This window comes from Vanellus vanellus (assembly GCF_965231255.1).
Source record: "Vanellus vanellus genome assembly, chromosome: 16".
In the NCBI taxonomy this organism is placed as follows: domain Eukaryota; kingdom Metazoa; phylum Chordata; class Aves; order Charadriiformes; family Charadriidae; genus Vanellus; species Vanellus vanellus.
The window spans coordinates 15,687,733-15,710,800 of NC_138921.1; the positions used below are offsets into that span (position 1 = coordinate 15,687,733).

The window sequence follows — 23,068 nt, forward strand, 5'->3', positions numbered from 1 at the left end:
GGCTGGGTTTGGCCGGCCCAAGGGGCCAACTCTGGATCTTTGCATCAAGGAATCATCCAATGGTTTGGGTTCGAAGGGACCTTGAAGATCACCCAGTCCCACCCCCCTGCCCCGGGCAGGGACACCTCCCCCAGCCCAGGTTGCTCCCAGCCCCGTCCAACCCGGCCTTGAGCACCTCCAGGGATGGGGCAGCCACAGCTCTTCGGGGCACCCTGTGCCAGGGGCTCACTGCCCCCACAGGGGAGAATTTCTTCCTAATACCTCATCAAAATCTCCCCTCTTCCAGTTTGAAGCCATTCCCCCTCGTCCCATCATTGGGGTAACGGCTTCAGACACCTCTTGGTTTGGGAAGGGAGAAGAGCCATGGGGGGGATGTGGGTTTGTGGGGCAAGGCTGCACTTTCTATCTTAGATTAAGTATATAAGGACCAAGTACTGGAGCCGACATGGAGTTTGTTGTTAATAATGATATTATAATAACACAGGTGGTGTGTTTCTCCCCTCGCCTGGTTCTGGGAGCATCCTGGTAGGAGCGGGGAGCTGTGCCTGCTGCTCCGTCTTCCCCCCCCCCGCCCTCCCCGAGTCCAGGTTTGGCACATGGCAGCGCAGCCCATCGCTGACCGGTTCCGGCCGTGCTGCGGCCCTCCCTGCCCGCTCTGATGGGGACCGGCCCCGCGGGCGCCCGGGCGTCGCTGGGGAGAGGGAGCTCGGTGGGAGCGAGGGAGAGGGCTCCCAGTCAGTGTGCAAGCGCCATTGTTTTGACGTGGAGGCATATGGCGCCGTCAGAAACGGCAAAAAGAAACCCCACAGCAGATGCTGCCGAGGCAGAAAGCTGGCAGCAAACAGCCAGGCCTGCGAAATGCCTGCTTCCCCGGCGCCGCGTGGTGCGGTCTTGCCGGGGCTGGCTCTACGCACGCCGCTGCTCCTCGGGGCTGTCCGAGGGTGAAGTCTGACCGTGGCCGAGGCACTTGCACCACGCCGCGTGCGGAGCGGGGAGGGATCGCCGGAGGCTGGTGCTCCTGGCGCTTGGGTGTCCCAACCATGGCTGCCGGTGCGCCCTGGCCGGGGCCACGGCACCGCTGCTGCAGTGCAGGCACAGGCGTGTTTTGGGAGCAGACAGCTCCTCTCGCTGCTCCTGCAGACTGTCCCAAGCCCCTGACTCACGCCGCGGACCGGTATTCTCTCCATTTGAGACCCCTGTTTTGCACAACCCCTTGGCCCGCGCTCTGAGCCGGGGCTGGTTGGGATGGAGAGGGAGGAGGGTTTGGAGAGCTCTGGTCTCCGCCTCACTGAGCAGGTTGAGGGTAAGGTGTTCCTGCACCTTATTTTTGTGTTTGCTCACATTTCCTGCGACACGCAGCAGCTCCCGCAGCGCGACGGTGACCTGACTGGGTGATGGAGCGGTCAGACCTATGTGGCACTGGCTTGGCACCGCCGCCTCCTGGGCGAGCGGTACTTAACTGGCTGTTCAGAAATGTGCTTTTATGGCTGTTTCTAAGGTCGAGTTCTTCGATATGGACCCTGTGCAGCTTCACCTTCACCCTGGGGCGGTTGGAGCATCAGCTATGGCACTCTGTGCCTCTCCGCGCTGCTGTAGCAGGGACGGGGCACAGAGGTGGGCGCTTTCTGCCAGGCTGCAGCAGAGGTGGAGCTGAGGCACCACGACAGCCCTTTCCTCAACACCAATGGGCCGATTTGGCTTTGTCTGATGCAGGGACGGATGGCGGCTCTCACCCTGGAGCACCCTATCTGCGCGCCTGCCCTTTTCCAGCCAGGTCTTACCTTGCTGCAGCACGAGCTGTTCGGGTGGGGAGGGTTTTTCTTTCACCTCTTCCAGGCAAAAATGAGTATTTCAGGGACCTGCGACTGCAGAGGACTTGACTCGATGGCAGATGTGGTCCCTTCTGGTCCTCCAGCTTGAGAGGAGGAGTGCAGGACTGCTGCTGGCTCCCCATTGCCGGGGCCGTGCACCCCAAAACTCACCTTCCAGATGCAGCACTGCGGCAAGCCCCTGGGCCAGGGGGGTCCTATCGAGGTGGGGGCACACGCGCACTGGTCCTCCCTTCTGTGCCTCCGCAGAGGAAACGCTGCCATGTATAAATTTACATATGACTTGGCAAAATGTATGTTTGTGTCATTTCTGCAAGAGCAGCAGCCGGCTCTGCCGCTTACACATTGTGGCGGTAATAGAGGTGCTTGAGTTATAGTGAAACTTATTTCATTTTACAGCTCCTACAGCGCTAACAGATGTACAGGCATCTGATCCAATCATGCAGCAAGAGATTTTGGGGCCAGTTCTTCCAGTTTTGACAGTGTGTAAGCCAGGAGCAGCCATACATTTTACAAACAAGAATAAACGACCCTTAGCAACATATGTCTGCGCTGGCAGCTCCAACGTAATCATAAATAAGGAACCCCGCTAGGCAGGAATGTAGCTGGGCTCTGCATACGGTCAGTCCGGACAAAGCATCTGCCTTCCTCCCATTATATTAATGAGGTGCAGGCACCGGAATCCCTATGCTGTGCGGCTGGATTTGCTGGGTGGGGACAAAGGACTTGGGGGAAAAAAACAAACGCTAACCCAGAGCAACGGAGCTTTATTTGTTTTAAAGCCCTTATTTCATTTTAGTGACACTTGGCTCCTGCCCGGTGTCTCGCCAGGCTGTCATGCCTTACTGCATGCTGCTCCCCGACTGTCGGCAGACGCCAGCTCGGCCATGCTGCAACTTCTTCGCTCAACTCGGTGCACAAGGTCCCTGCGCCAGCCCCAGCGTCCCCCCGCCACTGGCCTCTGCTCCCAGCCCAGTCCAGAGGGTGCACTGGGGGGTTGAGCACCCAATTCTCGCTGCAGCTTAATGGCCAGCAGCTCCCCCGTGGACCTCGGGGACAGCGTTCCGGACAGAAAGGTCCCTTTTACACAGCTGTACGATGAGGTGGCAAAGTGGAGGACAAACACTGCGCCCTCTGAGCTCTCAAAGGGCCAAGCGTGGCCCCTGCCGAGCTCTGCTCCGCTCAACCGCGCTCAGCGGCGTCTCTGCGCGCTCCGAAATCCAAGCCCTGCCCCACTGCGCCCGCTTAACTGCAACAGCAGGGTCACCCCAGACCCCCTTTGCTTCTGCCCCACAGAAACAATTGCCCGGACGTCTCTGGGTAGAGAGGGAGAAGCAGGGGGGAAGCTGGAAGCAGTGTGCGCCTGAATAAATTTAATCTCTCCATCATGTTAAAACGTAGTAGCTAAATTTATTTCTCCTTGCAATCAAAACAATACTAGCTTTGGTCCCAAAACAGCAGTGAGATTTCTTTCCCCCCAGCTGGAAAAAAAAAGAAAATACTATAAATCCATCCCGGAACTGATTTATATAGCATTCATGAAGAATTTATATTGCAAAGAATTTTATTCAATTAAACTTGAAAAGCCTCTAGATTCTTAAGGTTCAATAGTGATCACTGAGACAGAGCTATCATAAAACTGGATGGCCTGTCTGGAGCAGGCATTGAGAAAATGTCTGATGTGACATTGCAGCTGACGGTACAGTCCAAATCAAGAGCATTTGTCATTGGGATGTGTTACAGGCTAAGGCTTGGAAAATTACTCCGTGAAAAATGTGCATTAACAATAGCCATGAAATATCTGTTTAAAAAAAAAAAAAAAAAAAAGGGTGAATAATGAGACAGCGGTATCTATTAGCACTGGGCATTCTTCACTCTGACCCCACTCTGATTAAAAAGTTAACACAAAAGCCAGAGACTCTTTTGGGAAGCGATTTTAAGGTTGTTTCTACTTAAATAATTGAACAGAGGAAGCCGCATGACTGCCTGAAAAGCTCCCACCACGAAAAGTGCTGCCCTTGGCGCAGGACAAGCACCCTTGACGCGTAATCACCTCACGGCGCCCACAGGTTTCCGTGATGCTCCTCCATACGAGGAGGGGAAGCCTTAAACCGCCACGGCTGACGTGTGTTCTTCCCAATTATATTTTCAAGCCGTAAGCGGCTTGGACTTAACTGCAAAGCTGTAATTGTCTGTATTCTCTACGCAACACGGGTGGCAAGGTGTTAACTCCTTCAGCTGGCTGTAACGCACTTGTTTACATACCGAATACGGGGTTTTGGGCAGTTTTCAGTCCATCAGGAGGCCGGAACAGAGGTTGTCTTCTCTTGCTGAAGTAGTGAGTTCTGCTATCGCGATGTTTGTGGCCAGATTCTCCACGCTGTAGGACATGCTCTAATCTACTCTGCTGAGGGCTCCGTGACAGCGACACCCCCAAGGTCGACGCGGACGTTAACGTGTGTGAGATATGAACCCCTGTAGGTGTTGGCCTCTCTCTCCCAACTCTAGCTGTCAGCTGAGGAGGCGCCAGGCCCCTGCTACTCATCACAACCCCCTTATCTGCAAACTCGGTGACTTGAATGGTCCCCACTAGACAGATACTAAACCTAAACATGGGCTCCGCTCCTTCAGCTGGTACCCGCAGCCAGAGGGGGATGCTGTGTCCAAACTCAGAGCGGTCCGTGCGCTCGGAGGGGCAGCTCCACCTGGAGTTAACCCCAGCTACCTAAAAAGAGCTTAGAACCATGGAATCATCTTGCCTGCACATGACCGCTAGGATTTGGCCCTTCCTCCTTTAATCCCTCTATCCTGCGTGAGCCCCGTTCCTGGCAGAGAATGTGCTGGATTGTTAGCACGGAGACATTCTTCACATGCATAAAGAGAAGCAGCCAGAGCCAAAGAATTCTTAGTGCATTCCTGTAAATCTACAGAGCTCAGCCTCAGCCAGGGCTGATGGATTGAAAGCAACTTAAAAAAGAAAAGCATGCTGGGCTCGGTATTAAAGTATGACAGTTAAGGGCCCTTTGGTACAAGTAAATCACATTTATTATTTCAAAGCTTGTGGACAGAGTTCCTGAATCTCTACACAGTTGCTGCTCCGTACGAGCATTATGACTTACAAAGAGAAGCTGATTGTTTTCTCTTCTTCATTCCTTAGAGTCCTGTCAAAGCCTTTCCACAGCACCTGCCACTGCCCAGGGAAATGAAGACATCTCTAGAAATCAGCTGTAGTTCTTTGAAGTCTCCTGCCTCAGCTCCAACCCAGGGCAAACAGTAACTCCGATGCCACCGCCGCAGTGTTATACAATGGGATATTTGGACAAGGCCCAGTGAACAGAACAGCTGTGCTCCTCGCAGTATTTACGAACAAGGTCCTAGTTATTTAAGCTGGAAGTTCTTGGCAGCTCGCGTTGCCAATCCAGGCTTGTTCTCTTTCCCTTCCTTGATGGGGGAAAGCACTCTGCTGGATTTAGCTTCCCATGATCAAGGAAACAAACATTCCAGCTCCCAGTTATGCTTCAGGCTTTATATAGATCTTCTCTTCCTTCCCTTCCTTCATTGCAGCATAACGTGCCAAAACGAAGAGGTAGTCACTCAGTCTGGAAGCCAAGGGAAAAGCAATGAAACCAGTTTCTCACACCAAGTGTGTTTGTATCCAGCAACGCACGACTACACAGCAAAGCACATTTGGTGACAGCCCAGGGACAGCAGGTAAAGGACAGCAATGGGAGACCACACGAGAAGCCATTTCCAAAATGACCTTCAATAAGAAAGTTAAGTGACTGCTCCCCCAGCACCGCAGCAGTGTCTGCAAACATACAGGTCTTGCAAGAATACTTTTTAACAAGCTGCTTGTTGAAACTTCAAAAATCTTATTCTAGAATAAGAGGTAAAACCCCGCAGTTTTATCCCAAGATTAAGGGAACAACACCAGGCACACTCCAGAAGTACAGAGTAGAGGTTTGGGATTTCTTTTTTTCTTTTTTTTTTTTTTTTTTTTTTTTTTTACCTGTTTAAATATTTGGCCACGTTTGGATCTGCTTCCCCTGCTTGTACTAAAGGAACCACGCTAGAAAAAGAAAAGGAAAATTTCTAGCTTTGAACGCAAAGGACTGCGATTTGCTGCAGCAGCAACTTTCCCAGCCCAGCCTCACCCAGCGTCCCCATTCCAACTCCCCACAGCAACCGCGAACACTGGTTACCTCCCCAGGAGGAACCTGTGGTGGGTGGCTAAATGATGCCACTAATTTTTTGTAACCATTCTGGAGAACTGCAGCTCCACTCCTCTAAAGGATACTCATCCCTGGGCAACACTGAACAATGGGAGCACTTCGCAGGATCTTTATCCTTTTCTGCAGGTAAACAGGGCCCCTTCTTTTGTTGAGGGAACAGAGCTGTTCCTTGCCTGCTGACTGGTGTACAGCCCTCTTTCTCGCTTTTTTTTGACAAGAAACCACTGACTGTGATGTTAGTTTTTTGAAGATCACGCTGCCTCAGTGTATCTTGTCAGGGTAGCAACACTCGCAGCAGAGCACATCCACAAAAACGTCTTCCTGCACATCAGCGGCTTGAGTAAAGAACCCCCAGCAACTCAGAACTGCTGATGAGCAGGTTCAGGCTAACACAAGAGACTTTCCATGGAAGTGATTTACATAATGAGCAGAGTTTTTTTTCCACAGACCCTACCCGGAGAGTTTTCATCCCCGATAGAGAAGAGGGATGAGGTAGGTGGGGCAGTAACGTCTTAAGCTGCTAAAAGCTTCCCTGGATCTCACACCTGCCAGTGCCCCAGCTTCCACGTGTGCCAGCCTACAAGATACATTTAGCAAGCCAGATCGGGATGGACGTGTAGATGCATCTCGACATAAACCTGTCTGTTCATTCTGAAGTCCTTAGCTCGGATGACCCAGTTCAGGAGAGGAGGGAGAGATGTGCTTTTTGCTCACTGCACTCCTGGAATTTGACTAATACAAACATAGGAAGCTCGACTTGACCGAATGCAATACAGCTACGGTTGATTGCTCCCACTTCAATGATTTGCTATCATTGTAACATTCTGATCACCTTTTATCAATTTTATTCTGTTACACTACAGCCAACACTCACCACCTTTCAGCTCTGCGGCAGACAGCTCGGGAAAAATGGAGAGCAGCACTGCTTTTACCTCCTGACTGAAACAACAATGAAACCGCGCATCAATGTCTGCTAACAACAGATATAGCCATCCACCTCATTGTGTAACTGCAGCAAAGCTTATCACATCTCACACACACATGCAACTGAACCCTATGTTACAGCAAGGCAACTGGGAAGAGATATCTGAATGCAGTAGGATGTGGAAATCTAACTCAACCGGGTCCTTCTCTCTGCTTTTCTTTGGGTATTTTCCATGCAAATAACGGCCTTACAACCTGTTTTCTCACGGCAAGTGGTAGAGCAGATTCACCCTAACAAAGCGAGCCTTCTCCCATCAGCGAGAGGCGTAAGCGGTACCTACTGGCAAGATGAAAGCTCTGAGTGGAGGAAGCTGCTCTGAGTAACTGTCAATCCACTGCTCCAGCTCCAGAACTGGCTTCTCACTAAAAGATGTTCGTTCTACAGAGGGGAAAAGAAGAATCAACTAAAAGAAATGCAGAAATGATTCAGTCTATAGCCAGAGCTCTACTTTCTCATCTCTTGGATCAGTAAGTCCTAAGAAAGCATCCCAAAAAAATCCTCCTGCTAGAGCAGGGCTGGCTCCCCATTCGGCAGCCGTGGCTGGGTGTCAGCGCTGGGGCAGCGCCTCAGGCCAGCGTACATCGCTCGAGTCACACAAACGCAGCAGCTTGTGGGACCGCGTGTGACTTCATTCAGCACCCAGACACGCACTGCGGAGCAGCCCTTGGGCAGCTCTAACTACCACATACCAGAAAAGCCCCCCCAGCGCCAGTCTAGAAGGACAGCTGCGATCCAAGAACTGTTATTTCAGGAAAGGTACTGTGGGGCTTACTTAAGTGAGCCTCCCTGGCTGAAGAGAGAGGCGTTGCGATGTTGGAGCCCACATCCTGCAGCATACACTGGACCTAGATGTGGCAATCAGGACAAAAATAAGAAGCGCTTTCATTAACCAGCCTTTGATGCTCCGGTACAACTGCAGCAAGCTCTGGGAAGCGACAGCTGGTTGTGCTGATTAAAGAAGATCCTACCCTTGTTGTTCATCATCCCCCAGCCTGCTGGCAGGGGGGATCAGATAAGTGCTCCCTAATTGCTTTATGAGAAGCCAGATTAGCGCATGTACTTGTTTTCACTGGCACATTAAACCACCCTGGCTGACTTTGCAGAAAGCAGACTGGGGAGTGCTCATATAATCCCTTTGCTGGTAGAACACCGAACCAGTAACCTCTGGAGGAAAGGCACTGACAAACAGCTGCAGGCAGCGCCAACTTCACATCACGTCCGCTTCCAAGAGGGGCATTTCTCCACAGCCCAGGGTACTTGAGAAGCAGTCTGGTAAAGCTTTTTAAAGTCTCTGATTAGCTGCTTCTGCGTTCTTGTGCACAGTGAAGCTAATTAGCAAAACTCACAGACTGCCACTCTGGGAGCTGTCTCCCACCATTATGCCCACACGGTTACTTTGCCCTGATATCAAATCTGAGGTGATGTGACAACGAGACTCGCGTCCTTGACTGCGTACAGCAACAGGTCTGAATAAATCTAGAGATATGTTTCTCTGCCCATAACTAATCACTTGATTACTCTCTAAGAAATAAATTTCTTTAACCACGAAGGAAACTGGTAGATCAAGGGTCAGTGTCTTAAGTATTTATTTATTTTAATAGTAAATTTATTAAATTCCTGTGTGTCAGTGGAAGCACTGTGTCTGAAATTAAAGAGTTTAAGAATGTGTTTCAATACCGCAGATGAAGTGACTGCACTGGTTGAGGCTTATCATTAATACTCACTTTGTGAAGTTGTTCAACAAATGCGTGGCCCTTTTCACTGCTAAATTCACCAGCAAGCCTAGGGTTGTTTGTTTTTTTTTTTTTTTAAAAAAAAAAAATAAAACAGAATTAGCTGGAAATAAAAAAATTACCATGTTAGCACATACATGTTTTTCCATATGAAAAAGCAACACCAGGATTTAGACACTCCTGGCTGTTTGTCAGTGCGACCCTCCGGAGAAATTTGGTCTACAGCGTATCCCCTTCCCTCCTCCTGGGCGGTGGGGCTGGGAGAGGCGTTCCTCACAGAGGAGCCCCACGGAAGGGGTTTGGGACAGCGTCCCTAGGCCCCTGTGCACGGAAGGGCCTGGGTTCGGCCTGCCCAGGGCCAGAGCTCTCGGGAGAGCACCTCCACCCTGGAAGGACACAGCTGGGCCTCCACGGCCGGCAGCGGGAGAGGGTCCTGGGGCAGGGGGTTACCCGATGGCCGAGCTCAGTTCGTCGGTGGCTCCCAGAGCTTCGAAGATCCGGTCACCCTTCGGCCTCCGCTCGCCGGTGAAGGTGCTGGAGAAGCCTTTGGGGAAGGCCCGGGGGAGGCGCTCAGAGGCCGGGCCCGGCCCCACAGAGCTCCCTCGGTGTGTGTCGTCCCCCCTCCCCCCCCGCCACCCTCAGGCACTACCTGCGTCTCCCGTCCTCGTGTAGACCTTCGGGGCCCGGTCGCTGCGGGAGCCGCCGTCGGGGCTGCGGAGGCACAGGCCGTGAGAGGGGGCGCCGGACCCTGCCGGGCCTTACCCCGCCCGGCTCCTGACCCCCGGGCTCCATCCCCGCTCTCACCTGCCCGTCCCGCTCCGCTGCCGCCGCCCCGCTACCCCCAGCGGCCCCCGCAGGCCCCGGCCCGCTGCCGCGGCCGCTCGCCCCAGCATCCCTCCCGGCCGCCGTAGCCAGCGGCCGCCGCCCCTTGACCCTCCGCGGCCGCCGTCCCTCCCTGTGCCCACGCGCGCTGTCACCCCAGCGCCGCGCCACTCCGCACCGATTGGCCTTCCCGAAGTCCCGCCCCCGCAGGGATCCCGGCTATTGGTTTAAGGGCAAGGAGGGCGGGGCAGAGAGCGGCTCCTATTGGCGAGCGGCGCTGTCAGTCCGTGTGGTTGGAGTTGGGCAGCTGAGGCGGCGGTAGGGCATTGCTGAGAGGCCGCGTCTTGCTGGGGGAGATGTGGGAGCGGGGCCTGGTGCTGTCTGCCCCGGGGAAGGTGATCCTCCACGGGGAGCACGCCGTGGTGCATGGCAAGGTAAGGAGCCTGCCGCCGCCGAGGGCTCCCGGGGCTCTGGCCCGATTCGCCTCACTTCACCTCACCTCACGCCGCTTCTCCTGTCCCACAGGCGGCCTTGGCTGTGGCGCTGGACCTGAGGACCTTCCTCCGCCTGCGGCCCTGCGGTGAGGGCAGGGCGTGCGTCCGCCTGCCCGGCGTCGGTGTCGTGAGGAGCTGGGACACCCCCCGCCTCCAGGCCCTGCGGAGGGGGTTTGCAGGCAAGCGCTGGGAGGAGGAGACTGCTGCCCGTGTGTTGTGTGGGGTGCTCGGTCCTGCTCGGCGCCTTCTATCCAGTGACTGCGCTGGGACCCCTGCGGGGTGATTTGGTTCCCCTGCGGAGTGCTGCTGGGCCTCATCATCTGTGACCATGCGCAGTGCGTGTTAAACACTAACGTGTCCCTGCATACCCCCAGCTCAGGCACCCGCACTCCCTCTGTGTGCCTCTTGTGACCTGCCTGATGCTTTGGTATCTGCGAGTGGCCCTTGCTGTCGTCATGTCCTCCTGTTTCAGGTTCCCAGAGGCTTGTTCTAGTGCTGCTGCTGCTCAGGTGTTGTAATACCTGCAGAAGCCAGCCAGGGACCACATCCACGTGTATTTACTGATGGGGGGCCATAAAGAGTCTCTCTGAAGCTGGTCTGAGTTGAGAGCTCTTGAGGACAGCAGGAATATGGGGCCTGTTTTCCTGCCTCTGCCCAATGCCAGACCTCCCTAGAATTTCTGCAGCACCTTGTATTGGGTGGAGCCCCTGGCTGGTGGTTATGCCATTTCTCTCCAGACTACCTGGCGTTAACTCCTGTGACCCTCACAAGCACTGTTTGCTTAGCAGAAAGCAGAACAAAGTCTGCAGAGTCAGAGCATTGGTAACCTTTCTCAGCACTGACCAAAAGATCTCTTACACTGATGTCTGCTCCTGGCCATTTGGAATCTGGACTTGTGTGAAGCACATCAGAATATCCGTGTTCTTTAATAAAGAGTATGTGACTTGCTGAGTTCTACATAGTGATGGATGGGTACACTGGAAAGTGTAGGCAAGCAGGCAGTTGTTGTAATACAGTGCAGGTGTGGAAACACTGGGTGTACAAAGTGGCTGGTGGAGGTTTTGCTTTTGTTTCATCATGAATCCTCAGGTAGGAAGTTTGTAGGTGAAATCTGAAATTGGCTCAATCTGTTGCTGCCTATTCTAACAGGAGATGTTGTTCTTGTCGATACTGCTTTCAAGTTTAACAATTCCCTGTTTTTTAAGTGTTTAAATTCTCCCCTGCTTGCTTCCATAGCTGACTTTGATGAATCTAAATCCCCCAGCGTAGAACAGCTGGATACACTGAAAGAGTTTGCTGGAATCGCTGCCGGAGCCTCAGCTCCCGAGAGCCTTGCTACTCTTGCCTTTCTGTATATGTACCTGGCTATTTCAGCTAAGTATGGGTAAGGCTATCTTCCTACCCCAAAATAAACATGCTGTCTTGTGTTGTTCACCGTTAATTGCTTCTACAAGGTCACAGGAAGAACCCAAATCTTTGAGGCAAAATGAGAAATTACAGGGAATCTCACTTCACTTAAGTTCTGAGCACCTCAGGAGACACTCTTCAGAGCTCAGCTGTTTGGTGGGTGGGGTGCTCCAAGCAGGTGGGCTGGGAATCGTCTGCTCTCATTTAGGCATCTAGATTTGAGGTGCTTAAGTCAGAGCAGTTCATCCCACCCTTCCTGCGCAGTCAACAGAAGCAGAGACAGACATTCCTCCCTCCAGCAGGCAGCTCATTTCATCCCGTCTTAGGTTAGAAAAACTGCTGCAGAAACGAGCTGTGAATTCATTGTCTGAGCTAAGTCAAATCCCTGTTGTGGGCTGAATCTCCTGAAAAATATGAGAACTCGGGGCAACTGGAGCTCAAGGCTGTTCCAGCTTCTGAACTTGACCAACACTGTTGATATCAGTGTAAGTTACTGGACAGGTGCTCAGGGCAACGTCTGGTGCAGCACCGCTTGCCGTTTTAAACCAAGTCAGAATCTGATTTCAATATTCATAGCAAAGGAATCAAAGGTTAAAGAATTATGATGTGTAGCTGCATCGTGTTTTGCTTTGCAATCTCTGAATTGCTTGGTGATAGCACTGGGGCTGTCATCACCCTGCTCTGAAACCATCGGTTCATAGTTTGCGTCACTCACCAGCCAGTGAAAAGCTCCTGGGATTGATGTTAGGGTCTGTAACACAACCCAGACGCATTCAGTGGAGAAAAGGGGTGTGTGGGCACAGATAGGTGTGTATTTCATCTTCCCCATCAGCTTCTCGCTCCAGTGGGATGTAACTATGCAGTTATGGATTTAGGGATATTTAGGCTTTATTTAGAAATATGTTTAAAATCATGTTTACAACAATCTTTGAAGGGTCTTTTTATGGTGCTACTCAAGTATTTAGTTACTAAGTGCCCCTGCTAGCAGCTTGACGAGCTGTGCTAATCATAGATCCAATTCAGCAAGGCTTTGTTCTAGTACAATGGCTTAGCAAGGCTACTCAGCTGTGCTAACTGAGCACTCATGAAGCCTCCGTGTGTCAGATGCGTATGCATGTGCTGATGTTGCCAGTTTTCAACCAACTTTTCCTGTGATCAGTCCTAATTGGCGCCTTTTGCCTTTGAAATCTTGTCTCAAGATGGAATTCAAGGTCGTTGTGTTACATCCTGTGTGTTTGTGTTTGCAGAGATGTTCCGAGTGTGGACATACTGGTGTGGTCTGAGCTGCCCACGGGAGCTGGGCTGGGTTCAAGTGCCGCCTATGCTGTTTGCTTGGCAGCGGCCCTGCTGACAGCATGCGGAGCCATTTCGTGCCCTCTAAAGGAAGGAGAGTCCACAGCCAGGTAACGCATCGCATCGGGGAAGCCTCCCTGCCTTGGATGCACAGCCTGGGGCAGCTCTGCTCTCTGCACCTCTGTCTTTTACCTGCACAGATTCTGGCACTGGCACCTCTCTTGATCTCTCTGGCCAACTCCTGGGCTATGGCTGCAGCCACAGCAGTGGCACCCTGAGCCCAGTTCCTTTCCCTTCCTCTCCTGTCGCTGCCCTGTGTTCCCAGCAGCAGAGGTGTGCCCTGTCTTGGGGCTCTGACCTGTGAATCACATGTTTGCAATTTGCTTCTACTGGTAAAAGCAACTGGATGCAGAGACTTGGTAAAATTTGCCCCATTCCCCTTGGCTAGTGTAAGATATGCATACTAAAAAAGAAAAAAGCTTTATTTTGCCAAGCAAATAAAACACACACTTTAATGTAGTGACTTTTTTTAACCTGTTTCCTCTCTGTCCCTGAGCATTGTCCAGGTTTTGCTTTGAGTCCTCAAGGAGTTGAGGATCCTTTCTGTTTTTTCTGCATTTGCGCATGAGTTTTTTTCTGCATGTGGTTCTCTTCCTTCTGATCTCCTGCCTGAGTGTCCCGTTTATCTAAGGCTGGTGAAAGGGAGTTTCTTTCCTTCTGCCCTTGAGTTGCTTTCCCTTGGAGTTCAGTCTTGAAAAACTGGTCTGCTCTGCTGTGTGTCTGAGGAGGCTCTGTTTAAAGATGTGTATCGCAGCTGGAGTGGCATGAACCCTCTATTGTGTGCTTGGTGCCAGGTGCACCCTTTTATGGTTGGCTTCTGTGGATTTTGTGTGGGACTGAAAGTGAGACAGCAAGAGGGAGTGACTGTGTTCTGCTTCAAAAACAGAGTTTGCAGCCTGACCCAGAAACGTGTTCCTAGAGCGGAGCAGTTTGTATGCCGTGCTCGTGTAAATCTCCCAAATAGTCACACGGCATGAGAAATGAAAGGCCAGTTCCAAACCAGGCAGCGAGGATGTCTTCATTCCCTGCTCGCACGTCTTAGCTTCAGCTTGAATACAGCATAATTTTTTTTTTCCTTCCAGCTGGCGTGCAGAGGGGTAAGTGAGAGATGGGGGTGTCAGACTTCAGAAGGTTTTTGCTTAACATCGCAAGAAAAGAACAGCGTGATATAATGACTCCTGTGTAGAGAAGAATCGCAGCCTCTCAAAGAGGATTAAAAACAAGTGGTTTACAGCAAACTGCGCTTCTATTTTGAGTAGCGGTGGTGTGAGCTGTTTTCCTGAATGCTTCACAGATTAAATATTGGCAAGTGAAATGAAAGGTGCGTGGAGATGGATAAAGACATTCAGCTGAGGGCCAGGGAAATGGCGAGTTAAAGGAAGCGGCTTCCCGATGGCAGGTGGCTCTCAAAATTTCTGCCCCGCCTTATCAGTGGTCAGTGACCGTTCCCACTATTTTGTGTAAGACTGTGTTGCTTTTCCAAAATCCACGTTTGTGCTTCTGCTCCATCATGTAATACCTGTTCCGGGCCCCATATTTTAAAAACCTCTCGAATGCATGTTCTCACTGCACCAAACACCAGCTCTGATCTCTGCAGAGCATCACTGGTGCTGGGATATCTGATACCACTGTGCATTAGGCCGTTTGGAATTGTGGCTTGGGATGCGTGCTGCGTGTCTGGACTGCAGAGCAGGCACCGCTGTGTTCCAGGAGAGGATCAGAGATGCGTATTTGTGTGCTTGTGTGAGTCCAAGTGTGTTACAGCAGGGTGCAGGAGGGCTAGCTGGCTCCCTGTGGCTGTCAAGATTCCCTTGGGGTGCCCAGGTTTGAGACAGTTCTTCAGCATGGAGTGAGTGGGTGGGTTTGAAATAGACTGGCGAGTTCTGAAGGTGGTTGTGTGGGTGCGTGCCTTGCAGAAGCAGGCCCAGAGAAGCGGGGTTTGGAGAGACATGACTGTGGTGGAATTGGGGTGAAGTTGCAGTCAGAAATTGCTTTGTAACTGACAGCTCTGTGTTTGCTTTTTTTTTTTGTATTGCTACAGCCCATTAGTTAGTATGTTCAGTCAGGGGCCTCCTTGCTGAGTCTGACCCAGCACCAAACTTTTTGTGCTGGCGTTTAAACTCTCAAAGCATTTACCAATTTATGTGACTGCTTTTAAGACAACAGAAAGACCTGGTTTTGTGTTTTTAGCATAACACCTTGTGGATCTGCATTTGGTTCCCTTCTGTGTTCTAAGTGGCAGCACCCAGCGCAGCTTGAAGTGTGAGGAATTAATCCATAAAAATCAAAGTCTTTGCTGGAGATAGTAAATCAGTTCTAACTACACCTTTTGACCCAATTTGTGAGGCTTCTGCGGCTGAGTAACCAGCAATTAGAGGCTGGAGTTGCACGTGTGAAATGCAACTTTTACTATTCTCTTCTCACATTGTACCTTCTGCATCTATAAATACACCGTCCTGCCTGTTGGTGAGCAGGATCTCAGGCCAAGATGTGTGGCAACATGCTGTGTCAGGGAGGTGCGGGTAGGTCTGGACTTGCATTCAGTTAAATTTGACCTTCGCTAGGCCAGGGCTAGGATCTTCTCCCTGAATCTGCTCCCTCCCTCGCCACTGGCCAACAGCAGGAGCACTGGGTAGCGGTTGTGCCCTTCATGCTGTCTCTGTCTGTGGAGTGGCGCCGGTTTCCCTCACAGGGCTGGATGTGTTTCTACATGCTGCCGTGCAGGAAAGTGCCAAGTGCCAGTTAAGTGCTGTAAATGGCGATGCCCACTCTCTGCCAAAAGAAGGCAGTGCACAGAGGGAATTCGTGGTGACGGGGCTTCCCACAGCAACTAGGTGCCTTGTATGGTTCCCGCTGCTTTTGTACCTCCTGCGGCCTCTGGTGCTTCTCTCTGTCACTCTGCATGTGCTGGTTTTGGTTGTGTATTGGAGTCATTTTTTTGCCTTTCAGGTGGACAGAAGAAGAGCTGACTTTGATTAACAGCTGGGCCTTCCAGGGGGAGCGAGTGATCCATGGCAATCCCTCGGGTGTGGATAATGCTGTCGGTACCTGGGGTACGTGTGTGTTTGCTGCTCCCCAGCACTGAATGTGGATGCTGAGAAGAGGCTGATGGGGTGGCGGAGCAGCAGCCATCATGTTTCTGTTCTCCGCTGCAGTGTGTGACAGCTATGGGAAGGGGGTGAGCAGATGCCGCAGGTTGCACTTCTGCTATTAATAAGGCTTGGTTGGGATTGCTGCAGGGACACTGCTGCAGGGACGGAGCAGGTTGCCTCACTGCACTGAGGTACAGCAAAGGGATGAGAAACTCACAAATTCAGGTCCTCGTTGTGACCCGGATAGAGGGAATCCTTTTGTGTCTTGGCTTGCCCCATCTGTGAGCTGGAACTGGAGCCAGCTGGGCTGTTGGGGCCTCGCTGCAGTAACACCAGAGATCTGCGTCCCCCAGGCAAGTGCTGTGGGGCAGAGACCGTGTAGTGAATAACTGATATTTAAACATTCTGGCATGAACAAAGAAACCTGATCCTGTCCCAAGGATAATGCAGTAGAAAATGCAGTTGGACAGCTGTCATTTAGTTTCAATTAGCAGAGACTTCCAAGTGTTTTGGAAGTGTCCTTGGAGACTTTTAATAATCTTTCTAATGAGACCTAATCGCAATGCCTCTGTAAAAGTAGGAGCCAAGTGAGACATTCCTTCTGGACAATGAAATTCCATGCTGAAGGACAGCTGCTGACATGAGTGCACATGTTCCGTCCAGTTTGAAACCTGCGTGCTTGGCTCTGCCCCAGGGAATCACTGCTTGATTCTTTTCTTCAGTAAAGATTTAACGCTGGCCAAACTCTTTGCCTTTTAAAAAAATATTTAATGTGATCCCAGAGTAGAAGAGAGCAAAGGGAAAGGCATTGGGTTAACTACGTCCAGCCAGACCCTCTCATTAAGTCAGCAGGGTTAGGCAGATTCATGCTGTCTGGGAACATGGTTCATTTAGCTGGTGTTTCTTGCAATTACTGTCATATGCTCTGGGTGAGGTTCTAAAGATGAAAGACCTTCTGTCTCTTACGACACTGTGTTATCTCTCAGCTCACTGTGTACTGAGACAATGCATGTATTTTACTTTAGGTGGAGCCCTGAGATACCAATCAGGAAAAATCACACCATTAAAGAGGTAATATTCGAGTTTAAAAATAACACTTGCATACGGTGGGTGGAATATGTCAGAGAGGCACTGGGTGGATCTCGTAGGGTATGAGATTGATGGGAGATCACTAACAGCGTGGTGGAAGGGCTTTGTAGCCAGATTTTGCCGTGGGTGTGGGTAGCTCGAGTGTTGTCTCGAGTGTTGTTGGGGTGGATGGGAACAATGAAATGTTTGGTCATTATCTGACATTAGATGAACACAGCACAAAGGATCAATATTAATTTCATGGCATTATGGGCAGCGGGAACTGATCTGCTTCTGGCAGCAAATGACATTGTGGGGAGGGGGAACTTTTTGCTTACCTGGTGGTAGGACTGCCTGAAAACCAAGCTGCAGAGACAAATCCAGGTCCTGCATGTTCCCTCTGCCTCCTGCCAATGAAGTATAATCTGACTCCATTAAAATCTTTCACAGTGCATGAAATTGCTCTATTAGCAGTTAATGGCTACTGCTGGCTAGTCTCGCAGATAGTATTTCAAAGGAAGAATTTTGCTTGAAAAACATGGATTTCAGCAAATGCGTTACAGTCCTATTTATAGTGCTTGTACAGTTGTTCCTTGTATCTACGAGGAACAAGTCTGAACCCTGCTAGCACTGAAGCACCTGCTTAACTTTTTTTTAAAACTAATGGGACTCCTTATCTTGGGTATTTTGCTCAAATAGGCCTCTTGAGGCAGAGCGAACTGTAGCTGTCTGGGCCTTGGGAGCTGCTGGGGGACTGTGAAGGAAAGAGGTGAGGAGATGTCTCGTGTTGCTTCCAGGGTGCCAACACTGAGGATCTTGCTGACCAACACAAAAGTCCCTCGAAGCACCAAGGTCCTGGTGGCTGGTGTCAAAGAGAAGATCCTGAAGGTGCAGCACCAGTGTGGTTGCAGGGATGGAGATGCATGCTGGGGTGGGGAGATAACCCTCGTGAGCTCAGATCCCCTCATGAGGGACTGCAGGTCTCATGGGGATCTCTTGGGAGGTCCCTCCTGTACTCACTGCATTCCTGCCTGCTGCTAGCTGACACCCAGCTGCCCTGGGAATGGGGATTCAGCTCACCTCCTCCCTCCATCCAGCACTTACAGGGCTTGCCACAGAAATCACCAGTTCCTTCCTCTGGCCTGTTTCCCTCTCTTCCTCCAGTTTCTGCAGGTGGGAGCGACTTACCATTGCCCTGCTCTGTAGGGGGGGCTTCCATGAATGAGCAGCCCTGAGTGGGTTGTGGAATTGTCTAGCTCCAAGAGACCAGGGGCAGTTTTATCACAGTGGTATTAGAAGGCTAGCGAGCAGTCTTCTCATATCTTGCCTTCCCCCCTTCTCAGTTCCCTGCTATAATGAACCCAGTGCTGGACTCCATCGATGCAATTTCTCAGGAGTGCCAAAGTGTTCTGGAAGCGATGCCTGCAAATCCATCACCAGAGTATTACCCTGTGCTGGAGGTAAGGGGCTTGTTCGCCAGTATTTTTAGACACTGTTACTGTTGAACATCAAAATGTCATTTAAAGAACATTAGGGCTAAGAAAAAATTTGATAGCAGGAAATGTTCAGTTCCGAGTGAAACCATGGTCTGTGTGCGCTGCTTTTAATGCCCTTCCTGGAGCTGAGGGACAGACAGTGCTGCTGGTGTCTCTCCACAGTGGTGCACAGGGAGGGAGGGAGTGGGCCTGGTGCTTTGTGGACCTGTAGCTTTAGAGGTTTTATTTCCCTTTGCTAAGAAACGTGGAGTGAGTTCAGGCCGAGACGCTGCCTCCCTGCGCTGCGGGCCAGCCACGCTTGTGCTGGCGGTCGCTGCCTGTGAAGCAATTGCTTTGTCATTGCCAAGGCTGGAGTGAAGAGCAGAAAGCCCAGCAGCCACTGGTTTGTGATGGACTGGTTGTGAGCCAGCTCCCATTGCTCTGCGCTCATCCTGGCTCCAGAGGATAACGAACAGAGTTGTGCCCAGAGCTGACCTGACATTGATGCATGAGGTGCATACAAAGATCTGTGTTTGTCTTGGCTTTGTTCGAAGTAGGAGAGGCTGCTGTGGTGAGGGGAAACACGCTTCCAAGTGGAAGAAGTTTTTTGCAGTGCTCAGAGCACCGTAATACTGATTCATACCACCATGGGGTAAGGATGTGTGGCAGTGTCCCAGCTGAGGCAAACCTGGGCTGGCCTTGGGTGCCAAGTGACTTGGACGGTCAAGAAGCATTTGGTACCAGCAGTGCAGTTCCTTGTTGGCATCTGGATCCTTTCCCTTGGCCCTCCCGTGAGGACCTCTGCTTGTCCTTGCTCTCGCTGGCAGGTTGTACTCTCCACAGCCACGAGTGTGCTCCAGAGGTGCAGGAGGGTGGTCTGGGACGGCACAGAGAGCTGCTGTCCCAGCTCGACCTGCGGCAGAAGTGTAGGGACGCTCTGTTAGCAGATGGTTGGTACAGCCTTCTCTTTGCTTCAGGCTGTGCCACACTTCACTGTGTGCGGCTGAGCTGCTGCTGGGACTGCAGCAAGCACGGGAGGGTCTCCCGTGGGATTCACAACAAAGTCTTTCTGCTCCCTTTGCACCAAGAGGATGGTGAGTTTCTGCACCCATTAGGGTGGGCTGACCCTAATGAGGGCAGGGCTGCAGGATATCTGGAGTCTGTTTGCAGCATAACTTCAGACAAACTCCTCTCCACCTTAATGCCACGTTGCTCAGGCTGTTGGAAGTATTGGGGGACGGGGAAGAGGGCTAATTTGAAGCGTGCTTTGAGAGCCTCATGTGAAAGATGCGAAAGCAGCATTGTATACAATGCCCGGGAAGCAGCACTGCAATGAGCAGATTTCTGTCCTGAATCTGTTGGTTTGTCTTGTGCTTGAAGAGCCCACAGAGGCACGGCTGATTATATGCAGCATATATATATATATATATTTGGCTGTTTCTGAAATGTGCAGTTCTGGACAGCATTGTATTTGAACCATCGAACTAGTCTACTGTGTCATAAGCTGTCATCCGATTCCTGGCAGATTTTGGATCAGGAGATGACAGGTGTCTTGGATCATCATAGACAGTGCTGTGCCCTCACTCAGGCATATAAAGAGGCCTCTAGATGGACGTCTGTCCAACCCAGCACAGAACTTGCGATATATGCGCTCTGCATGCGACTGGCTAATTCATCTCCCCGCATTTGTTTAAATGCAGTACAGATGTGCTCTGGAGGTGGGGAGAGGGACTATTTCTGCATTGTCCCCTCCTGTGTGGTGATGGCAGGAGACCTGTGCGGAGCTGAGGGAGGATGATGTGACTGACACCTGCCAAGCTGCAGCGTGGCTCCCACCGCTCCCTGTGCACAGCATCCCTCCTGCTCACCGCAAGCTGCAGGCAGGAAAGCGCTTGGTGGCACTGGCTGGCGGGGGGAGCACAGGGCTCCTGTTATTAGGGAGCCTCTCTGGGACTGGTCCCGTCTTGGCTGTCTCCCTGCTTGTGATACCCTCTGGGGCAGTGATGGGAACAGCAGCCACGCGCTGGGAAATTGGTCAAGTCGGGAGGTCAGACCAGCATTGCTGACAACGAGCTTCATCCACTGATGGTGCCGATGAGCTGGGAGGGCACTGCTGTGCTTGGGGGCCTGGTGTCGGTTCCTGGTCCTGCTCCAGGCTTGCTCCGAGTGCAGTTGAAGCCCTTCCCTCTGTTTCTTAATTCCTCACCTCTAGTAGTGGGAGGAGAGATGCTGTAACTCCCACCTCTGCATAATGTTGTCCATCACTTGAACCATTTGGACTTTGCTGCCATGGCAGCTTTCTCCAGGAGCGGTGGTGTTTGTGGCTGGCCGGGACAGCGTGGCAGAGATGTGCTTACAGCTCATCAGAGCTGGGCAGCTCTGTTTGGAGGGCAGCCTTGCTTGGCGAGTGGCTTGTGCTGCTCTCCCCTGAAGGGAGGACCCTCTCGACCCCACTTACACTGGGTGCCAGATTCCCAGCGTGGTGCTGGTGAGAGGCCCCTTGGCTCACAGCCCAAGCACTGCCCCTGAGGAGGGAGAAGTGCCGCACAATGCGAACAAGGGGAGGTGACTCTGTGTCGCCTCTCCAGCAATGCCATTTCGGACTTGGCTGTGTCAGAAGTCCCCTGGATTTAGTTATGCTGGATGGATTGCAGAGCAGGGCAGGGTGACAGCCAGGAATGAGAGATGCTGGCTTAGTGCCCTTCCCACGGCCAGTGAGGGGGCTTGCACAGTCTCCTGCTCAACACTCGTGTGACAGGGGAGAGGTGAAGCAGTCAGGAGGCATCAGGGAGCTCTGATTCAGCACCTGAAATAAATGCCTGTTGGCAGCTTGCGGCGACCAGGATTTTCTCTGTCCTCCCTGAGCATGGAGGTCTGGAAGGTGTTGTACCGCTGTCACTGTGGTGGGCAGCAGCAGCACAAGTCATGAGGGGGACGGGGACAGATGAGCAGCCCAGGGCTCAGACCCTGGCCCTGACCTTGCTGCTCTGTGCTGCTGGGCCCCAAGACGTGCTGGTGGCCAAACTCCCTGCAGAAATGAGCTGGCTGCGTAGGGGGGGCTGGGAAGGCAGGACAGCTCCCCTGCACCTTGCCTGGGAGGGAGCCGTAGCTGTGAAGAGCCTCTGTCACCATGCATGCTTATCTCATGTATGTGCGGTTGCTTTTAGGAACTCTTTGATATAAACCAACACCACTTAAACGTGATTGGAGTTGGCCATCCCTCCCTGGACAGGCTGTGCCGGGTCACGGCATCCCACGGCCTGCATAGCAAGCTGACTGGGGCTGGCGGGGGCGGCTGTGGCATCACCCTGCTGAGACCAGGTCAGTAACCTTCTGCTCGCCCTGGGCATCCTTCCCCCGTTCCACACAGCTCTCCTGGTGGGGTCAGGTTTGGAAGCAGAGGGATATAACGCTAGCTGTCGTATGGCTGTGGTGGGTTGTGAAGCCATGTCATGAGCGTGGGATGGTGTCTAGCAGAGCCGTCTGGCGGTGTGGTTTGCAGCGTTTCATACGGGGGCGATTCAGTGCATTCATTTATGTGTGTCAGATCTTCTGGGCATTGGCCCTGCTCCAGGGGGCATGTGTTTATACGTGCGATGGCCCGTTTCGGTCTCCCTGCAGTGGCCTAACTGACTAACTGGCTGCTCTTGCCTTCCTCTTGGCAGACACCTCCCTGCTGGCCGTGGAAGCAGCCAAGCGAGACTTATGTGCCTGTGGATTTGAATGCTGGGAGACCAATATCGGGGCCCCCGGCGTGACCCTGCACTCCTTCTCGTCTTTAAATGCTGAAGTGCTGCACGCGCTCTCAGAGAGTTAAGCTTCTGCATCTGGCAAGACTGAGCTCTTGGCACCGCATCCTCGGAGCGATAGCTGTGCGTGCCCTCGTGCCTGGAAACTTCTCTCCTGTGTGGCTGTGGGCCTCTAGATGTGGGTGCGGAGCCAATTTTGGGCCTGGTGTCACTGGGAGTGGGGGCTACAATGAGGACCTGGGAGCAACTGCTCACACTTGGGCTAGGTGTGAGTTTGACCCAGGCTCTCAAAATCCTGTTTTGAATTTACTTACTCAACTGCTGTGCTAATCCCAAGGGGCAGAAGGAGAGGGTCTTGGCTGGATTCCAGTGCGGATAATGACACTTTGCTTGGTTCTGCTGCTTCAGATGCATGCGGTGTCTCTTCCCTTCTCCCCTGGCATCCTGCGAGGGCGGGCAGCGAGGCTGGCAAGGTGGATGTGCAGAACGCGCTTTGACATTTTTGGGTGAAAAGCATCTTGGCAGCTCAGGGCTTGACACTTGGGTTTCCATTTCTCCTGGACTGCAATTCACAGTGGAGAGGAAACCTTTAAATACAGCTCTTATGTGATACTAATGAAGAGTTGGATAATGAAAATTTTAAAAGCACATTTTTAATGGTATTATCCCTGTTTTCCCTCTTTCCCATAATCTCTGCCTGGGCTGGCAGGCAGGGGCCCATAGCCAGACTCTGGCTTCTGTTTGCGTGCTCGAGGTCTGGTTCAAACAGCGACACTCACCTGCGAGGAGGGTGGCCAGAGTCAAAGGGTGGCCTTAACGTTTCTACAAT

The 23,068-nt window shown here is 52.1% G+C and overlaps 2 protein-coding genes across 2 annotated transcripts; one reads left to right on the top strand and one right to left on the bottom strand.

Annotated features, from left to right (window-relative positions):
- Positions 1 to 4,853: 4,853 nt before the first annotated feature.
- Positions 4,854 to 9,682, bottom strand: MMAB (metabolism of cobalamin associated B). The gene is made up of 9 exons (XM_082491485.1): positions 9,584 to 9,682; positions 9,429 to 9,490; positions 9,230 to 9,323; positions 8,771 to 8,828; positions 7,819 to 7,891; positions 7,327 to 7,424; positions 6,936 to 7,000; positions 5,839 to 5,898; positions 4,854 to 5,428 (listed from the first exon to the last, which is right to left on the bottom strand). Exons 1-9 carry the CDS (start codon positions 9,670 to 9,672, stop codon positions 5,341 to 5,343), a joined length of 687 nt encoding a protein of 228 aa, XP_082347611.1. The 5' UTR covers positions 9,673 to 9,682; the 3' UTR covers positions 4,854 to 5,340.
- Positions 9,683 to 9,900: 218 nt separating this feature from the next.
- Positions 9,901 to 22,455, top strand: MVK (mevalonate kinase). The gene is made up of 10 exons (XM_082491656.1): positions 9,901 to 10,035; positions 10,127 to 10,313; positions 11,332 to 11,479; positions 12,750 to 12,905; positions 15,805 to 15,908; positions 16,973 to 17,018; positions 17,813 to 17,903; positions 18,359 to 18,475; positions 21,658 to 21,811; positions 22,156 to 22,455. The coding sequence occupies exons 1-10, from the start codon at positions 9,958 to 9,960 to the stop codon at positions 22,305 to 22,307; spliced, it is 1,233 nt and encodes a 410-aa protein (XP_082347782.1). The 5' UTR covers positions 9,901 to 9,957; the 3' UTR covers positions 22,308 to 22,455.
- Positions 22,456 to 23,068: the final 613 nt, after the last annotated feature.